The sequence below is a fragment of the Leuresthes tenuis genome, unplaced genomic scaffold (genome assembly GCF_036924035.1).
Source record: "Leuresthes tenuis unplaced genomic scaffold, fLeuTen1.0.hap1 SCAF_15, whole genome shotgun sequence".
Classification (NCBI taxonomy): Eukaryota; Metazoa; Chordata; class Actinopteri; order Atheriniformes; family Atherinopsidae; genus Leuresthes; species Leuresthes tenuis.
The window spans coordinates 5,104,772-5,121,412 of NW_027325369.1; the positions used below are offsets into that span (position 1 = coordinate 5,104,772).

Sequence of the window (16,641 nt, forward strand, 5' to 3'; positions counted from 1 at the left end):
TTTCTTGTGTCACTCTGAAAATTCCCTGTCAGTTTTGTTTTGTAAAGGCTTAGTTAATCCAAATTGCATTCAAGCACACACTTCCTTTTTAGCTCCATTGTTATCCAGCCATGCGAATAGTTTCTGTTTTAAAGATATTATTCATAATTTTTGTCAGGAGAAAGTACTGCCAATGCAAACAGTAGGGTTGAGATTTGACACTTTTGTTAACACATATTTCTATTGACTTTTTATTTACTATTAGTCCAGACATTTCATAGTTTGAGAAAGATAGATAAAAATGTGTTGTGATGGCAGGCAATTATGTTGATAATTCATTAAGAAACATAGCCACTGTAGACTCCAGCTGTCATCAATCTGAAATGCTTTGCTGCAGAATAACAAATGAAATGATAAGTAGAACCTATGACCCAATACTGAGGGTATTTGGTGACTGTTATGCCGCCATGATGCATGATGATTCCTATTTTCAAAACATTTAATGTAGCAGTTGTTAACTGGCATGCATCATAAACTGATGTTTTCTTGTTTCAACTTCATCCTTTTTTCTTCCTCCGGCAGGCAGCACATGGAGGGATACCACGACAGCTGTCCAGATGAGGTGGAAGGGTTCAGAAAAGAGGTGAAGGGGCTGATTGAGAGACTACTTCAAGGCCTGGAGAAGCAGTTCAAAGAGGATGTTGAGGTTTGGAAATCCAGTGTGCGAATTACTGTTGCAGTTATATTAGGTGAAAACCCTGTTCTGGTTTTCATTAGTTCATTTCCTCACAGAGTTCAGCTATTTCCAATATGGTTTCTGAAAGAGGAATTGAAAAGGAGATTGCTGTCTCTTGAAGCTCTAGTCAAGAGCACCATTTAGATTTCTTGAAACAAGGCAATAAAAAGAAGACAGACGTGTAACATATAACAGACAACTTAGAAAAGAACCATAGTTACATTGAGAGTTTTGGTATTTTGTTATTAGCAGCCCGTCACAAAGACACATAATTTGTTCCCGTCTCTTTTGTTGCATCTAAACCAACTAAATTCTGAATAACACTGACATTAATCTTGTCACTAACATTGAATAGTGTTTTGCAACAAGGTGATTCTCAAAGAGCTAGTAGCTGATATATGACTACAAGAGATGAACAGTATCTCAAAATGGAGGTGAAGCGTCATCATTAAAGGGTCTTCATGGAAGGGTGGCTGTCAAGAAGCCATTCTTAGGGAAAGGAAACAGGGAGAAAAGGCTAGCAATGCCATATGACACAAAAACTGGACTGAAAATCAGTGGCAACAGGTCTTATGGAGGGATGAATTCCCCCCAGAGCCCAGGCCTCAACATTATTGAAGCAGTGTGGGATCATCTGACAGAGAACGGAACAAAAGGCAGCCAACATCCAAAGAAGAACACCATCGCCAGCCATCAATAATCATGGCTTATCTCTTATCTGAAACCCAGTCCTCTACTTGGATGTGTTGTTTCCATTTTTATTCTGTGGAGCAAGAGACATTAAAGTCACGTGTTATAGTTTAAAGGAAGAACTGTTTAACAGTTTAACTTTTTTTCTCCCAGTGATGTAATCTAAGGTCAAAGTTCATTACAGCAACATAGCAAATTCTAATTCTAATTCTAATGAAGACGATGTAATATGGTGCATGAATAATCACACAAGTTTACTTCAAGTGGCAGTGGTTACATCAGCTGCTTCTACTGAAATGTGTTACCTGGGATGTGTTCATGAGAATTATTTATATTCTTTCACTCTTTAAAAGGTAAAACAAAAGGGTTTAAGAGGTTAATTTCCAACCCTACAGCCGTCAAATATGAGCAGTGAAGTGTAAAACTAAAAAGTTGTCATTAGATGCTGTGCTTTTGACTTTCTGTCTGTTTTTTTTTTCAGTCATACCTGAGGAGAATGATGACAAGGAAGTGGCTGACCAGTGACGATGACTTTAATCACCTTCACAAACGTATAGAGTTGCTTTCCAAGCACTGTGATCTCATGAGTCCTCCACATGTCCAGGTGAGGAAGTGGCGGAGGGGGGGGTTCTGGAAAACAATGACCGACAGGATACCAGCACCAGCCAAACGTCATTTTATTTACAGAAAATGCCAACACCCTTTAATGATGACTGGTTATGTGCCAGGAGGTCATTTTTACTGGCTTTTGACTCATACTGACTAAATGAATACCATGAAACTGGAAGCTTCGACAGAAGATTTTTGATTTGAGTGTTGTATTTGTTTGATTTGAATTGTCTTTATAAGCACAAAAAATGCCCAAAAGCTGCTGAATTAATTTTTTTATTTAGGTGTTGATTTTTCCAAAGATCACAAAATATTCTTTAAGGTGCAGAGTCATCCACAGTCACTACAACTACAACTCACTCCACTGAAATAGATTAATTAAACTCAATTCAATAAAATTTTATTTATATAGCCCCAAATCACAACAAATGTCATATCAAGGCACTTCAGTGATACAATCCAATTCAAGCCAATTGGAATCCAATTCACTATAATCTAATCAAATCCAATTCAAATAAATTCAAAATTAGTCCCACTCATACACACAAAGCCAATTTAAAAAAAGTAGCCTAAGGAAACCAACAGATTGCACAGAAACTTCTCTTTGATTCAATCCCGTCCTGAGCGTGCACGAGGCGACTGTGGAGAGAAAAAACTGTGTTATTCAATTCCTGTGATCAAATTATTTATTCTGCATGTGATTGCCTGGATATAAAGCCTGTCAGTTCAACTCAAGGCTGAAGGTCATACTCACAATATTCTGTCTATACTCAATACTCTTGTCCACTATGGTGTCTACTCCCCAGAGTTACACCTCCAAGATTGGTAGCATCATACTGCAAGTAAAAGATATCGTGATATCACCCACTAGTTTGTGGTTTGCTTGTTTGTTTGTTTATTTGTTTTGTCTTTCCACAAATTAAACATCCAGCCCGCTTTTCTGAATGAGTAAAAATAGCTAACGACATCATGACGAATATTTATTGGCTTATCTAAAGTAAGAGAAGTTAACTCTTTTTAAATCAGTTAATTAATTACTGCTAATGTACAGTTTATGGTTGTGCCTCGAGTGCTTTGTTCTCGTTGTTCTGATACAGTCACAATCACCCTTTTGTTTAGTTTATGTGGCATTGGAGTTGCTGTTCTTAGGCAATAATGATATTTACTTAGTTACTGAAGTAATCTTTATGATTCCACTGAAATGGAGATATTTTCAGTATTAAGATAATCCAGCTCTCAGAGGTGAATAAAAACAGATCCGATTTAACTTTCCATCGACCCTCTTCAAAAAGTTCCTGTGAATTTTATATGAGCACCATTCCTTTGGTTTCTTGCTGTGACAACAGAAAACATTGTGAGAGGAAGATTTCCCATTATAGCAACAGAAAAGGAATGAATAGGTGGAAGTTGAGGTGGAAGTTCACATAATCCAATGGCTGCTGGTCGTGTGACACAAAAACACACATTTCCCCCATTCTTCTTTTTTTTTTTGTTAATGTGCGCAACATGTTATCATCACCAGCTTTGTGTATCTGTGTGTGGGTGTGTTTTCCGGAGACAGGAATTTGTGAGCCGACTGCATTATCATGTGGTCAGGGAATACATCGGCCAGCTGATGAAGAATAACTACACATGCAAGAACCAGAAACATGAAAAGGCAGCAATCAAGATCCGCCAGCAGTGGGATAAACTTACATATCTGTTTGAAGAAATGGTAATAAACTTCTCTCTTTTCCCCTCTACATGGACAGCATCTTCTCCATATATTTGGAACCGGAAATGTGTTGCAAAGCTTATCGGCTGTCATGATGCATAAGAATGAACTAATAATGTGACAGAAGGTATTTATATCGGTCACAGAGCAAATTAAACAGAATAATGAATTCTTTTCAGGATGTTTTACTCACGATATTTTTCTGCAGAATTTCAGTTGCAAGGCTTTTATATTTAGAGGAATAAAATGATCTTCAGAACACATTGTGACTTTTACTCTGCAGAATGGGTCAAGATCAGAAATCCTAAAATAAAATGATCTTCAGAACACATTGTGACTTTTACTCTGCAGAATGGGTCAAGATCAGAAATCCTGAAATAAAATGATCTTCAGAACACATTGTGACTTTTACTCTGCAGTATGGGTCAAAAATCAAAAGATCATAAGATCAAAAATCCTGGGCCTTTTATTTCCTGTGATTCATCTGTTCTCTGTCTTCAGATTCTCTGTCTTCAAGTCTGTGCAGAGCTAACAGATAAGTTATCACAGAACAGAATTTTACCTCCTTTGCAACCGTATTCACAGGACTCATGATAACTAAACTCATGAGTGTCAAATTTGTGAAAATTGAATTTTTTGTTATTTCTATTTTTAGTTATTTTTCTCCCATTTTGTGATACAAAACTGCAAACACCATTAAAACTCCCTTCTCATGTGCAAATTATCACAAATACATTTTTGGAATGTTATTTTGTTATGTGCAGAAATGTAATCCTCAAATGAGCCACTGTGTAATTAGAAGCATCTAAGTGACACAACACGGCTAATTTCTAACTGATGTTAGGTCCAGGATGCAAGTCCATCACAGGGCCACTCAGAGACAAACAAGACGAACATTCACGCTCACATTCACTCCGAGGGACAGCTTAGAGTCACTGATTAACCTGACGTGCATGTTTTTGGAGGGTGGGAGGAAGCCGGAGTACCCGGAGAGAACACACGCATACACAGGGAGAACATGCAAACTCCACACAGAAAGGCCCCAGCTGGAACCCTCTTTGCATTCTTACATTGTTATTCTTTACTTGGCTTAAAAGCATTGTTCAAGTCAAAAGGTTGAATTTAACTGCTCTGCTCTTAAATGCATCTAAACTTTTGACTGGTAATGTAGGTGTCACTCAATCTCCTTACATATTAAATTGCCCTTAAATCTTCAAACTAAGCCTCATCTTACCTGGTATCTTCTATGTTTTTTTGTTTTTTTTTATGTGTAGAAGTCGACTAACAAGTGGCTCCACCCAGTGGGAGATGACCTGGGCAACATTATTGGACAGAAAAACAATAGCGACATTAAGAACCACCTGCAGCCTCTACTGGAGCATTACCCAGACTTCAAGTAAGCATTTTTGATTGCTCTTTATAACATAATGATAAGGCTTAACTAGGCAGTTCCATCATGCACTCTTTTTAAAAAAAAAAATTTAATCAGTGGGGGCATTGTTTTCACACAAGTGAACAAAACATCATGGGTTATAGCGGCAGACTAATTAAACTGTTGAATGCGTATTTTATTTTTACCACCTCTAGTGCTGTCTTTGTCAACACTATATCTTGGCTGCAGTGATATTTGCAGTTTAACATGATTAAAATTATCTATTTATGTTCATGTGGTCCTTAATAGTGTTAATAAACAGTAAAACTCTATTGAGCAAGAGCACTAAAACCAGCAACATTTAGGGCTGATGATCATGTGCCATAAAATAATGTCATCTTTCAAGATGACAATGTCAGGATTCCCTTAGGCTCAGATTGTGAAAGAGTGGTTCAGGGAGCACGAGAGTTCATGTTAACAAATGGACTGGCCACCACAGAGTCCAGACTTTAACCCATTGAGAATCTTTGGGGTGTGTTCGAGAAGACTTTTAGTGCAATTTTCCCCATTATCAGGACAAGAACGCAACTCTATGGAAATAAATGTTGGAACATTACATAGGCTAATCAAAACTATAACACATATGTGCCAGAATCAAAGCTGGTGGGGAGGCAGCCAGTGTAGATTCACAATCACAACATAAAAAAAAGCTGAGGTCCAGCCCAACATTAGAGCGAGACTCGGCTTCCCGGTCAATAACATTGTCAACATTTCTCAAAAGTGCGGAAACTCCTGATCAAGATAATACACTGAAAATTAATTATGTCAGACCTCAAGGGAGTGGTTGGTGTAGTAGCGTTTGCGTGCAGCAGCTCAGTACCACTCTAGGTCACTGAGTTTTAAGAGAGGATTTCCTATCTACCGTGATCTGTTTCTATTAAACTGGGTAGGTTTGTAGAAGTGAAACATTCATGGATGTTACCACAGTGTGACATGATATGTTTAAAACTAGTGGTTTTGCAGTAAAAATAATCACATATGCACTCACATACACACTAACACACAAAAACAAAAAATCTAAAGTGAAGACACAAATGACGTGTCAGAGCTTCCCCTTTGTGGTTGTGGAAGCATAAAGTCAAACTGTTCCATTCAGATGGAAGATGGGCAAATAGGTAGATTAAAGTAAAGGGGAACTTAAACTCACAACAGTGAGAAAGTCCCGAGTACGGCAATAAATGATTTACCCAAAACAAGGAGCCGTGTTCGTGCTGCTGATTTTTATGTTTACATAAAACCTATTTGTGTTTGCCATGAGGAAAGTCTCATGTTAGCACAGATGCACGAAAAGTCTGTGACTCCAGTTATGTATTAAACATCCAGAAATAATGATGTGATATTCTGATACGTTCGCTCAAAAACAAAAGTAGACTAAGGGTACAGTTGAAAAAGTAAAAAAAATTCCCTGTTTTCTTTTACTTAGCACCGCTCCTTGACCTTGTCGGAAAACATCATTGGGTTAACAAAAGTAGTAGGAGCAATACTTAAGAACCGTGCTATAGTGAAAAGTTGACCAAATTTACACTAAGCTGTAATGTTGGTCTGCTGTAGTGAATACAGATGTTAAAAGAACAAAATAGAAAAAAAGAATGAATTATTTTGTCCAATGTGTTCACAAAGAGTCCACATGAGATATATACAAAAAACAAAAAGCCAGAGAAGGGAAATATAATGTCCTTTGCATTTCAACTATACAAACATTTTTTCCAGGAACTGGGGTCTTTCATAGGGTCTTTTCCACTGCCCCCTCCATTTCAACCGCAAGAACCAGGGGCTAAACTGATGTCAGGCCTGGTTAATACTTTCTAGGCTATCCCTTTCTGATTAGCCGTTTTTTGTAGTTTGTAAACGGGACGTTCAGATTCAGCCATACATGCCTGCTTTATTCAGCTGAGGAGACAGTGCAGACCGTTAACTGCTGTTGTCAAGGGAGCTCCAGAGTGAATGATATGCATACATATTTATACACACATACATACATGTTTTTTCCAGTCTACAGGGTAAAACCAAAGAGGATTGCCTCACCCGCTCGGTTGCCTGCCGATTTAAAAAAATGTGCGATAACAGAAAAATAGCTGACTAGCCATTATCAATTCAATGACCATATGCAAATTTGAACTTAATTGTGATACTATAAGGGTCGGCAACTCATCATGGTGTCCTAGCTGTGAACATGGTTTCTGTGTTGGAGAGGTTGGTGTTGAAGGTTGTGTTTTTTTGCCATTGTTGTTTTCAGTGTGCTTTTCCTCCAACTTCTACAGGCAGACAAGTATGATACTGTTAGCACCAGCTGCTGCTTCGGCTTCTTCTCCTTCTGTTGGGCCAAGGAGACCACAGTGACTCATTTAGTGGTACAAATTGGTACTATAGTTAAATGTAGCTCCGTTCCATAGGATCTAAATTTTGATGTATATATCAACTGCGTATTGTATAGACGTTTTTTAATATTTTGTCATAGCGATTGATTTTTTTTTGTTATGTCTGTCATTGATTTTTGATGTTTCAAACAGGTTTTACCACAAAGAGCACCTTTAAAGGAGAAGTTCCTTTTTTTAAAACCTGGACCTTATTTCTGGCATAAAATACGTTTATTTACTCACCGATAACATTGAGACGAATGAATGAATGAACGCTGTGCTGCAACGGCGCACGCCGATGAAGTCATTCCAGTCGATGCATGTGTAGAAAGCCCCCCAATAACCTCTAATAACAGCAACAGTTCTGAGCTAACAGTGTAATAGTACACGTTCATTCATTCATTCGTATTGGTGAAATAAAGACAGATAATGCCTTATTTAGAGGCTGTTTTGTCAATGCCCTGTTCTTTCCCATTATATGGATATACGCGGATCTCGAGTAATCTAAATATCTTCCGAAGGATGCCGACTTTCATCAAACTGTTATCCGTGAGTAGATGAACGTATTTTATACCAGAAATAAGGTCCAGGTTTTAAAAAAAACGAACTTCTCCTTTAAGAGAATAACTCCTGTCGTTCAGATATTCACATTGACTGAAGTCAGCAGCAAATGAATTATCAGTTCCTCAAACACCTGTGGTGCGAGTTTCAATTCAATTCAATTCAATTCAATTTTATTTATATAGCGCCAGATTACAACAATTGTCATCTCAAGGCACTTAAGTAATATAGTCCAATTCAAGCCAATTGGAATTCAATTCATTGTAATCATAATCCAATTAATTCATATAGAGCTAATTCAAAAAATTAATATCCTAGCTAAGGAAACCAACAGATTGCACCGAAATGTGTCTTCAGTCCAATCTCCCGTCCTGAGCGTGCCTGTGGCAACTGTGGAAAGGAACGACTCCCTTTTAACAGGAAGAAACCTCTGGCAGAACCAGACTCAGGAAGGGTGGCCATCCGCCTCGACCAGCTGGGGTTTGAGAAGACAGAAAAGAGGGAAAAGAGGGGGGAAAAACACCATAACGCCATTCAAAGGATATCTGTTGGAACAGGGAAACATAGGTTAATAACCACAATAATGTCACATGTACATAAAATCAATTTTGAAATTAAACAGGGAAAAAGAGAGCAAAGTGAGGAAAGGTGTGACAGATGAGGTCCCCCAGCAGTCTAAGCCTATAGCAGCTTAACTATGGGATGTTTCAGGATTACCTGAGCCATCCCTAACTGTAAGCTTTATCGAAAAGAAAAGTTTTAAGCCTAATCTTAAAAGTGGAAAGGGTGTCTGCTTCCCGGACATTTACTGGCAGCTTATTCCACAAGAGAGGGGCCTGATAACTGAAGGCTCTACCTCCCATTCTACTTTTAGAAACTCTGGGAACAACAAGTAAACCTGCAGTTTGGGAGCGAAGTGCTCTGTTAGGAAAATATCTTACAATTAAATCTTTAAGATATGATGGAGCTCGGTCATTAAGAACTTTATATGTCAGAAGAAGAATCTTAAATTCTATTCTGAATTTAACAGGGAGCCAATGAAGAGAAGCTAAAACTGGAGAAACATGATCTCTCCTGTTAGTTCTCATCAGAACTCTGGCTGCAGCATTTTGGATCAGCTGGAGGCTTTTCAGAGAATATGTGGGACAGCCCAATAATAAGGAATTACAGTAGTCCAATCTTGAAGTAACAAATGCATGAACTAGTTTCTCTGCATCACCCTGAGACAGGATGTTCCTGATTTTAGCAATATTACGAAGGTGAAAGAAGGCAGTCCTAGAAACCAGTTTTATATGTGCGTCAAATGATAAATTCTGGTCAAAAATAACTCCAAGGTTCCTCACTGTAGAACTAGAAGCCAAGGAAATACCATCTAGAGTAACTATATAACTAGACAATTTCTCCCTGAAGCGCTCAGGTCCAAAGAGAACAACTTCAGTTTTGTCTGAATTTAAAAGCAGACAGTTCTGAGTCATCCAGGTCTTTATGTCTTTAAGACAGGCTTGTAGCCTGACCAACCTGTAGGTTTCATCTGGTTTCATAGATAAGTACAGCTGAGTATCATCAGCATAACAATGGAAATTTATGCCATGCTGTCTGATAATGTTACCTAATGGAAGCATGTATAAAGTAAAAAGAATCGGTCCAAGCACAGAACCCTGAGGAACTCCATGACTTACTCCAACGTGTGAGGAAGATTCCTCATTTACAAGAACAAACTGGAATCTATCAGATAAATATGACTTAAACCAGCCTAATGCAGTTCCTTTAATCCCAATAACATGTTCAAGTCTCTGTAACAGAATGCTGTGATCGATCGTATCAAATGCAGCACTGAGATCCAACAGGACAAGCACAGAAACAAGTCCGCTATCAGAGGCTAACAGGAGATCATTGGTAACTTTCACCAGTGCTGTTTCTGTGCTATGATGCACTCTGAATCCTGACTGAAACTCTTCAAACAGATTATTTCTATGTAAATGATCACAAAGTTGAACTGCAACTATTTTTTCAAGAACTTTGGACAAAAAAGGGAGATTGGATATAGGTCGATAATTAGCCAACACTTCTGAATCAAGAGTAGGTTTTTTAAGTAAAGGTTTAATTACAGCAACCTTAAAAGTCTGAGGTACATATCCTGTCAACAAAGACCGATTGATCAAATCCAATATGGAAGTGTCAATTAAGGGGAAAACCTCCTTGAACAGTCTGGTTGGGATTGGGTCTAACATACAAGTTGATGGTTTAGAAGAGACTATTGCTGTTGTTAGCTCAGAAAGATCAACTGGACAGAAGCTGTCTAAATACAATTCAGGTTCGAAAGATACTTCTAAAGCTGCTCTACTTGATGATACATCAGTGATAATAATGGGAAGGATTCCATTAATCTTCTCTCTGATAGAAACAATTTTATTGATGAAGAATCTCATGAAATCATCACTGCTGAGAGTTAAAGGAATACATGGCTCAACAGAGCTCGGACTCTTTGTCAGCCTGGCAACAGTGCTGAAAAGAAACCTGGGATTATTCTTATTCTCTTCTATCAATAATGAATAATACGCAGTTCTAGCTTTACGAAGTGCTTTCTTATACGTTATTAAACTATCTTTCCAGACTAATTGAGACTCTTCTAAATTAGAGGAACGCCACTGTCTCTCCAGCTTTCTTGCAGTCTGCTTTAACGCACGCAGCTGTGAATTATACCAAGGAGCCAACCTCTTCTGACTGATTACCTTCCTTTTCAGAGGGGCAACATTGTCCAGTGTTGTACGCATTGAAGCTGTAGTGCTGTCAACAAGAGAGTCAAGTTCTACTGGAGTAAAATTTAGGTAGCCATCCTGTGTCATATCAGCACATGGCAGTGAAGAAAAGGATGATGAAATCAACTCTTTAAATCTGGTTACAGCATTCTCTGACAGACACCTTCTATATGTAGAATTCTTCTCAGAAACCGTGTAGTCAAGTAATGTAAATTCAAAAGTTATTAAAAAATGGTCAGACAAGACAGGGTTATGAGGGAACACTGTTAACTGTTCACTCTCAATGCCATAAGTCAGCACAAGGTCAAGGGTATGATTAAGGCAGTGAGTAGGTCTGTGAACACTTTGAGAAAATCCAATAGAGTCTAATATAGAATTAAAGTTAATATTTAGGCTGTCATTTTCAACATCTACATGAATATTAAAGTCACCCACTACAATGACTTTATCTGTACTCACCACTAACTGGGATAAAAACTCTGAGAATTCAGACAGAAACTCAGAATAAGGGCCAGGCGGACGATACACAACAACAAACACAAGAGGTTTTTGTGATTTCCACTTTGGGTGGGAAAAACTGAGAATCAGAGATTCAAAAGAGCTAAAACTAATCTTGGGTCTAGGACTGATTAGTAACCCTGATCTGAAGATAGCTGCCACTCCTCCTCCTCTGCCTGTGGTTCTAGGAACATGAACATTTAAATAGTCAGAGGGAGTTGATTCATTAATGCTAACATGATCCTCCTGCTGCAGCCAGGTTTCTGTAAGACAAAATATATCAATATGATGATCACAAATCAAATCATTCACTAACAGAGACTTCTAAGGGAGAGATCTAATATTCAGCAAACCACATTTAATAGTTTGATGTTTTTGTTCAGTTAAAGTTTTTGTTTTAATTTTTTTTTGCACAAGAGGATTTGCTCCTTTTGTGTTTTTTGATTGAGGGGGGGGGCAGCATCAGGTGGGAAGCCGCAGAGAAGTGTGTAAGACTACAACTCTGCATCCTGGTCTCAACCCTGGGATGTCATGTTTTTGGATGACTAATAAATTCGTCCATATTTCTAGAAATGAGAGCCGCTCCTTCCAAAGTGGGATGGATGCCGTCTCTCCTCATCAGACCAGGTTTTCTCCAGAAAGATTGCCAATTATCTATGTAGCCCACGTTGTTTGCTGGACACCATCTAGACAACCAGCGATTGAATGAGGACATGCGGCTAAACATGTCATCACTGGTCAGATTTGGCAGGGGTCTAGAGAAAACTACGGAGTCCGACATTGTTTTGGCAAAATTACACACCGATGCAACATTAATTTTAGTGACCTCCGATTGGCGTAACCGGGTGTCATTACCGCCGACGTGAATAACTATTTTACCGTATTTACGTTTATCCTTAGCCAGCAGTTTTAAATAGGATTCTATGTCGCCCGCTCTGGCCCCTGGAATGCATTTGACTATGGTCGCTGGTGTCTCTAATGCCACGTTTCTGACTATAGAGCTGCCAATTACCAGGGTTTTGTCCTCAGCGGGTGTGTCGCTGAGTGGAGAAAATCTATTAGAAACGTGGACAGGTTGATGGTGAACCACGGGCTTGACTTTAGGACTATGACTCCTCTTCCTGACAGTCACCCAGCCACTCTTAAGTCCCGGCTGCTCGGGATCTGCTCGGGGACGACTAACAGAGCTAGCTACGCTAGGTGGCTCCGCACTGACTAAAGGGGCCTGGCTCGCTATCGGGTGGTTTTCAACAGTGCAGAGCCGAGCTTCCAATTCAGATAACCTTGCCTCCAAAACTACAAAAAGACTACATTTGTTACATGTACCATTACCACTAAAGGAGGCAGAGGAGTAACTAAACATCTGACACAAGGAGCAGGTGAAAGCAGGAGATAGAGGAAGAGAACTGGTAGCCATGCTAAGCTAGAGAACCAGACACAACGCTAAAAAGTGAAAAATAAAAACTAAAGATCTGTAAGAGTGAGCGTTAGAATATAACAAGTATGGGATAGAGTTAACTATGCAAGATGTGTAAATTATAGGGAGAAATAAGGTGATTATTAGTAGTTCAAGAAGAGCGAGAACTGTCACAGTGCACACACACAAAGCAACAGGAAGTGATGCAATACGTCTTACCGCAAAGCAAAGCCGTCAGACCGTCAGCATACGCTCCACTGCTCTGCTGTTTTGCCTGTTTTGTTTCTATCCTGGTAAACTGTCCATCAAATGCAGTTATCAAAAAGCATGACAAAAATTAATATATTTGTATGTTTCTGTTCCCCATTTGCAGCAAGAAGCATTTGGTTGCTGTTCTTCACTTCAGGGGCCTTACGAATGGCCGTGACCACCAGCTCATCCTCCGGCGACTCACAGCGCTGAAAGAAGAAACGGACAGCTCAAGCAGTGTCAGATCCCAAGTTTTATTTGAGGATATGCAGGTCACAAGCAACACTGACTGCCTGCACATCCTGCCTTTTTCCTGCCTTTGCTCCAGTTGAAATGCTGGGTGCAAGCTCAGCATGTGGACCTGTAACAGGAAAGATCATAGTGCAGTTTGTCTCAAGTGATTCAAATTCAGGGTCATTGGTTATGTATCTAACCAGGCTGACTCTCCTCTGTGCTGGAGAACTCATCATTGCTCAATAACAACTAAAGACACACCACTTGCACATGGTGACAATCCAAACATAACATCACTGTTGTTTATTTGGACTGAGTGTAGTCACACTGTCCAAAACTGACATTACAGCAGCAAATGTGGACTATCACAGAGCTTCAAATGTATTTTTGTATTTCTATTAAACACCATTTAAAGATAAGACTACATGTTTATGCTGTAATTACGGAAAACAAAACAATAGATTAATATGATTGGAGCCACTTTTATATTTCTACACTCAGAACCAGTAGACTTGGTGTTGAGTAAAGAAAGGCCAAAAGAACACTCAATGGAAGAGAGCTCCTAATTATGTCCTTCTAACAGCAGATATTAGTTCAATATGGCCATTAATGTTGTAGAAGTTGTGAGAAGCAACTTGTAGTGTCACTTCCAGAACTTTTCACTATTTTTCCGTCTTTGCAAGGAATTGCGTAATTGTTTTCTGGCATGGAGCTTTAACTGTTTGGATAACATTAAGTTACACTGAAGCTTAATGTGCAGATGAATATGAAATAGATTTAACAGAAGATGAGGAAATTTTAAAGCCCACTTGTTTGCTTTGACTCTAACAATACCAAATTCTGTTAGACCTAATTTTAAAGTGCCATAGAAGATGGCAAGAACCTCAGCCACGAAGGTGTCATGTGCTGTAGAACAAGAACTGAACCTATGCGATTGTGTGAACATGTGAAATGTTTTAGGCACGGATTCTCCCACCTTTTGTAAAAGATGAATGGTTCTATTGTCTTTCTCTTATTTATGCTTTCTTTTAATCATTCACTTCTTCCCATTGTGTTGTTTGTTTTTGTACAGTATGTATGATCAGCAGAATAAGGGGTTTCAATCAGGGTTTTTCAGCTATTTCTTATCTGTAGCACTTGTTTTCTGCATTAGTGTTCCTGTGGGTAACAAGAAAGAGAGGTAGTGTAAAGACAGTCTAGAGGGTAATATGGTGATGTTTTTTTAAAGAAAAGCTTAATCTTTTGTTTTTACATTAAATATAGAAAAAAAATGACGGTGACAGTGTCAGCAAACAGACTCCACAGACACTTTGCTTGACATGACAATCAAGATCTTTCTTGACACTGATTTTGCACTAAGTTTGCAGCCTAATTAAACTGTAATATCTTGTCATCTGTAACCTTGTCCCTCGTGAAAATTTGTCTTGACAATGCTGGATCACAGTACAAAACACAAAAATAAAGGTAAAATTGTCATATGGTTTTTTCCTCTCTGATTGACTCTGTTGGTCTAGGTTCATGTCACACAATTCTCTTTGCAGACAGAAAAACAAACGGAGACATCCCATAGTCAGTGAATTTCCACCCACGAGACAAAACCGTCATTGTACATCAGACTTAGTTGTATTTTCAGTGCCACTGTTTATTAGAAATCTCTTTCGACTCTGTGTTGACATTTTCTCTCACTGCCTGCTTCTCTTGATTCTAAGTTTAGGAACAGATCACTGTTTGGATTAAAAAAAGAAACATTTGCCACTAAGAGTTCCTTTTTCAATTTTCTGACTTTTGCAGAGTCACTCCAGCTACTATATGCACCCAAGACAATGTAGCTGTCTCAAAATTTTACAGTCTTTATTGTAACGCTGCAGGACCATCTCTACCCTTCAAAACATACTTTTCTTGATGGCTTATGATGTGAGTAGAAACTTGTATCATGCGTGGTCTTTTTTTATGGGGACAAGCAGACTGCTGTCTTACGGGCACGTATGGAGTGTAAATTAACTTCTTTCTCTCTTGTATTTGCGAAACGGCTAAGATGTCACGCAATCTCCTCTCATGTCAGCTTTGACTCTTCACAACGAGCAACATTTTCACAACATGATCATTTAGAGGAAACTAAAGACCAGCTGGTAATCATGACCCATGAAAGACCAGCTCTGTATGACATTACTGTAAAACATATATATGTATATGCTGTTATGCAGTCTTCCAGTTGCCTTTTTTGTATAACATGGATAATACCATTTCCTTCTGATCTGGCGAGTTATGTCTTCATTCACAGGCATCAATATAGGTCCTGGCCAGAAGTTGGCAATGCGAGAAGACCCTGTAGGGACTTCATATAATGGTGCTTTTCAGCTATAACAACAAGGTACTTTGTAGTGAAAAAGAACAGAAGCAGACGGTTAACACGAGGGAGTAAGAAACTGGTTCGGAAGATGTGGTCAACACAAGAGCTGGAGATGAGATTTTGTCGTTTAGTATCAGCTAATAGCAGCTTGCTGAAGTTAACCTTCGGGGCTTGAAAGTTTCAAACATATAAAGAATCAGCAAAAATTGTGCCACAAACATTGTTTTAGTTGTTTACAGAGAGAAAGGTTACTATAATTGACAATGCTCACCTTCAGTTTGATGTTGTTGATACAATCACATAACCGTAAAAGTGTTCATATGTAGTATAACTGACCTGACTTGAAATATTACAGGAGGTGTAGCTAGAGGTGATGGTGTGGTAATTAAAAAATATATATATCTATGCCATTAAACATTTATTTGTTTTGCCTCAAAGTTGGAAAACAGAACAATCACACATCACTTGAAATATGATTTCCCAGTTGTGAGAATGCTTAAAAAAAGGTAGATAAATACTTTATTAATCCCAAGGGAAATTGTGGGAGAAGTTAAGAATATAACAGGTTTTTTCATATGTGTAGGGAATGTGTGATAAACACACAGTGTAATATGTCAAAGTAAAAGTGTGTATTTTGACCAATGTGCACAAACCTGTGACAAAAAATTTAACACATAAAACTGTGTTACAATAAGAAAATAGGAAGAGCTTGATGGCCTGTTATAGGACTCACACTCAGATGGCCTGGCAGAAGGTCCTGTGATGTATACCCCCCAACTATCAACTTCCAGTGTGGGTCTTCAAAGGTCATAACCTTCAAAGATGTCAATTTACAACAGTTTGAGCAATGAAGAGAAGCTAAAACTGGATAAATGTGATCTCTCCTGTTAGTTCTCTCTGGCTGCAGCATTTTGGATCAGCTGGAGGCTTTTCAGATGGATGAGTTCATGTGTGGAACAAAGACAGAATGAACAGACTTGATAAATAGTCTTTTTAATTTTTAATGTAAAATCTTTTCTTCAATGCTTCCTCTTTCTAACGCTCTAATGTCTAATT

The 16,641-nt window shown here is 38.6% G+C and overlaps 1 protein-coding gene across 1 annotated transcript in view; it reads left to right on the plus strand.

The window, feature by feature from the left end:
* Positions 1–14,695, plus strand: part of exoc3l4 (exocyst complex component 3-like 4) — a 34,504-nt gene extending 19,809 nt beyond the window's left edge. Inside the window, exons 9-13 of the mRNA XM_072365803.1 lie at positions 562–685; positions 1,887–2,009; positions 3,576–3,728; positions 5,003–5,124; positions 13,126–14,695. Coding sequence (XP_072221904.1) covers positions 562–685; positions 1,887–2,009; positions 3,576–3,728; positions 5,003–5,124; positions 13,126–13,333 — 730 coding nt within the window. The 3' untranslated portion in view covers positions 13,334–14,695. The remainder of the gene's footprint in view (positions 1–561; positions 686–1,886; positions 2,010–3,575; positions 3,729–5,002; positions 5,125–13,125) is intronic.
* Positions 14,696–16,641: the final 1,946 nt, after the last annotated feature.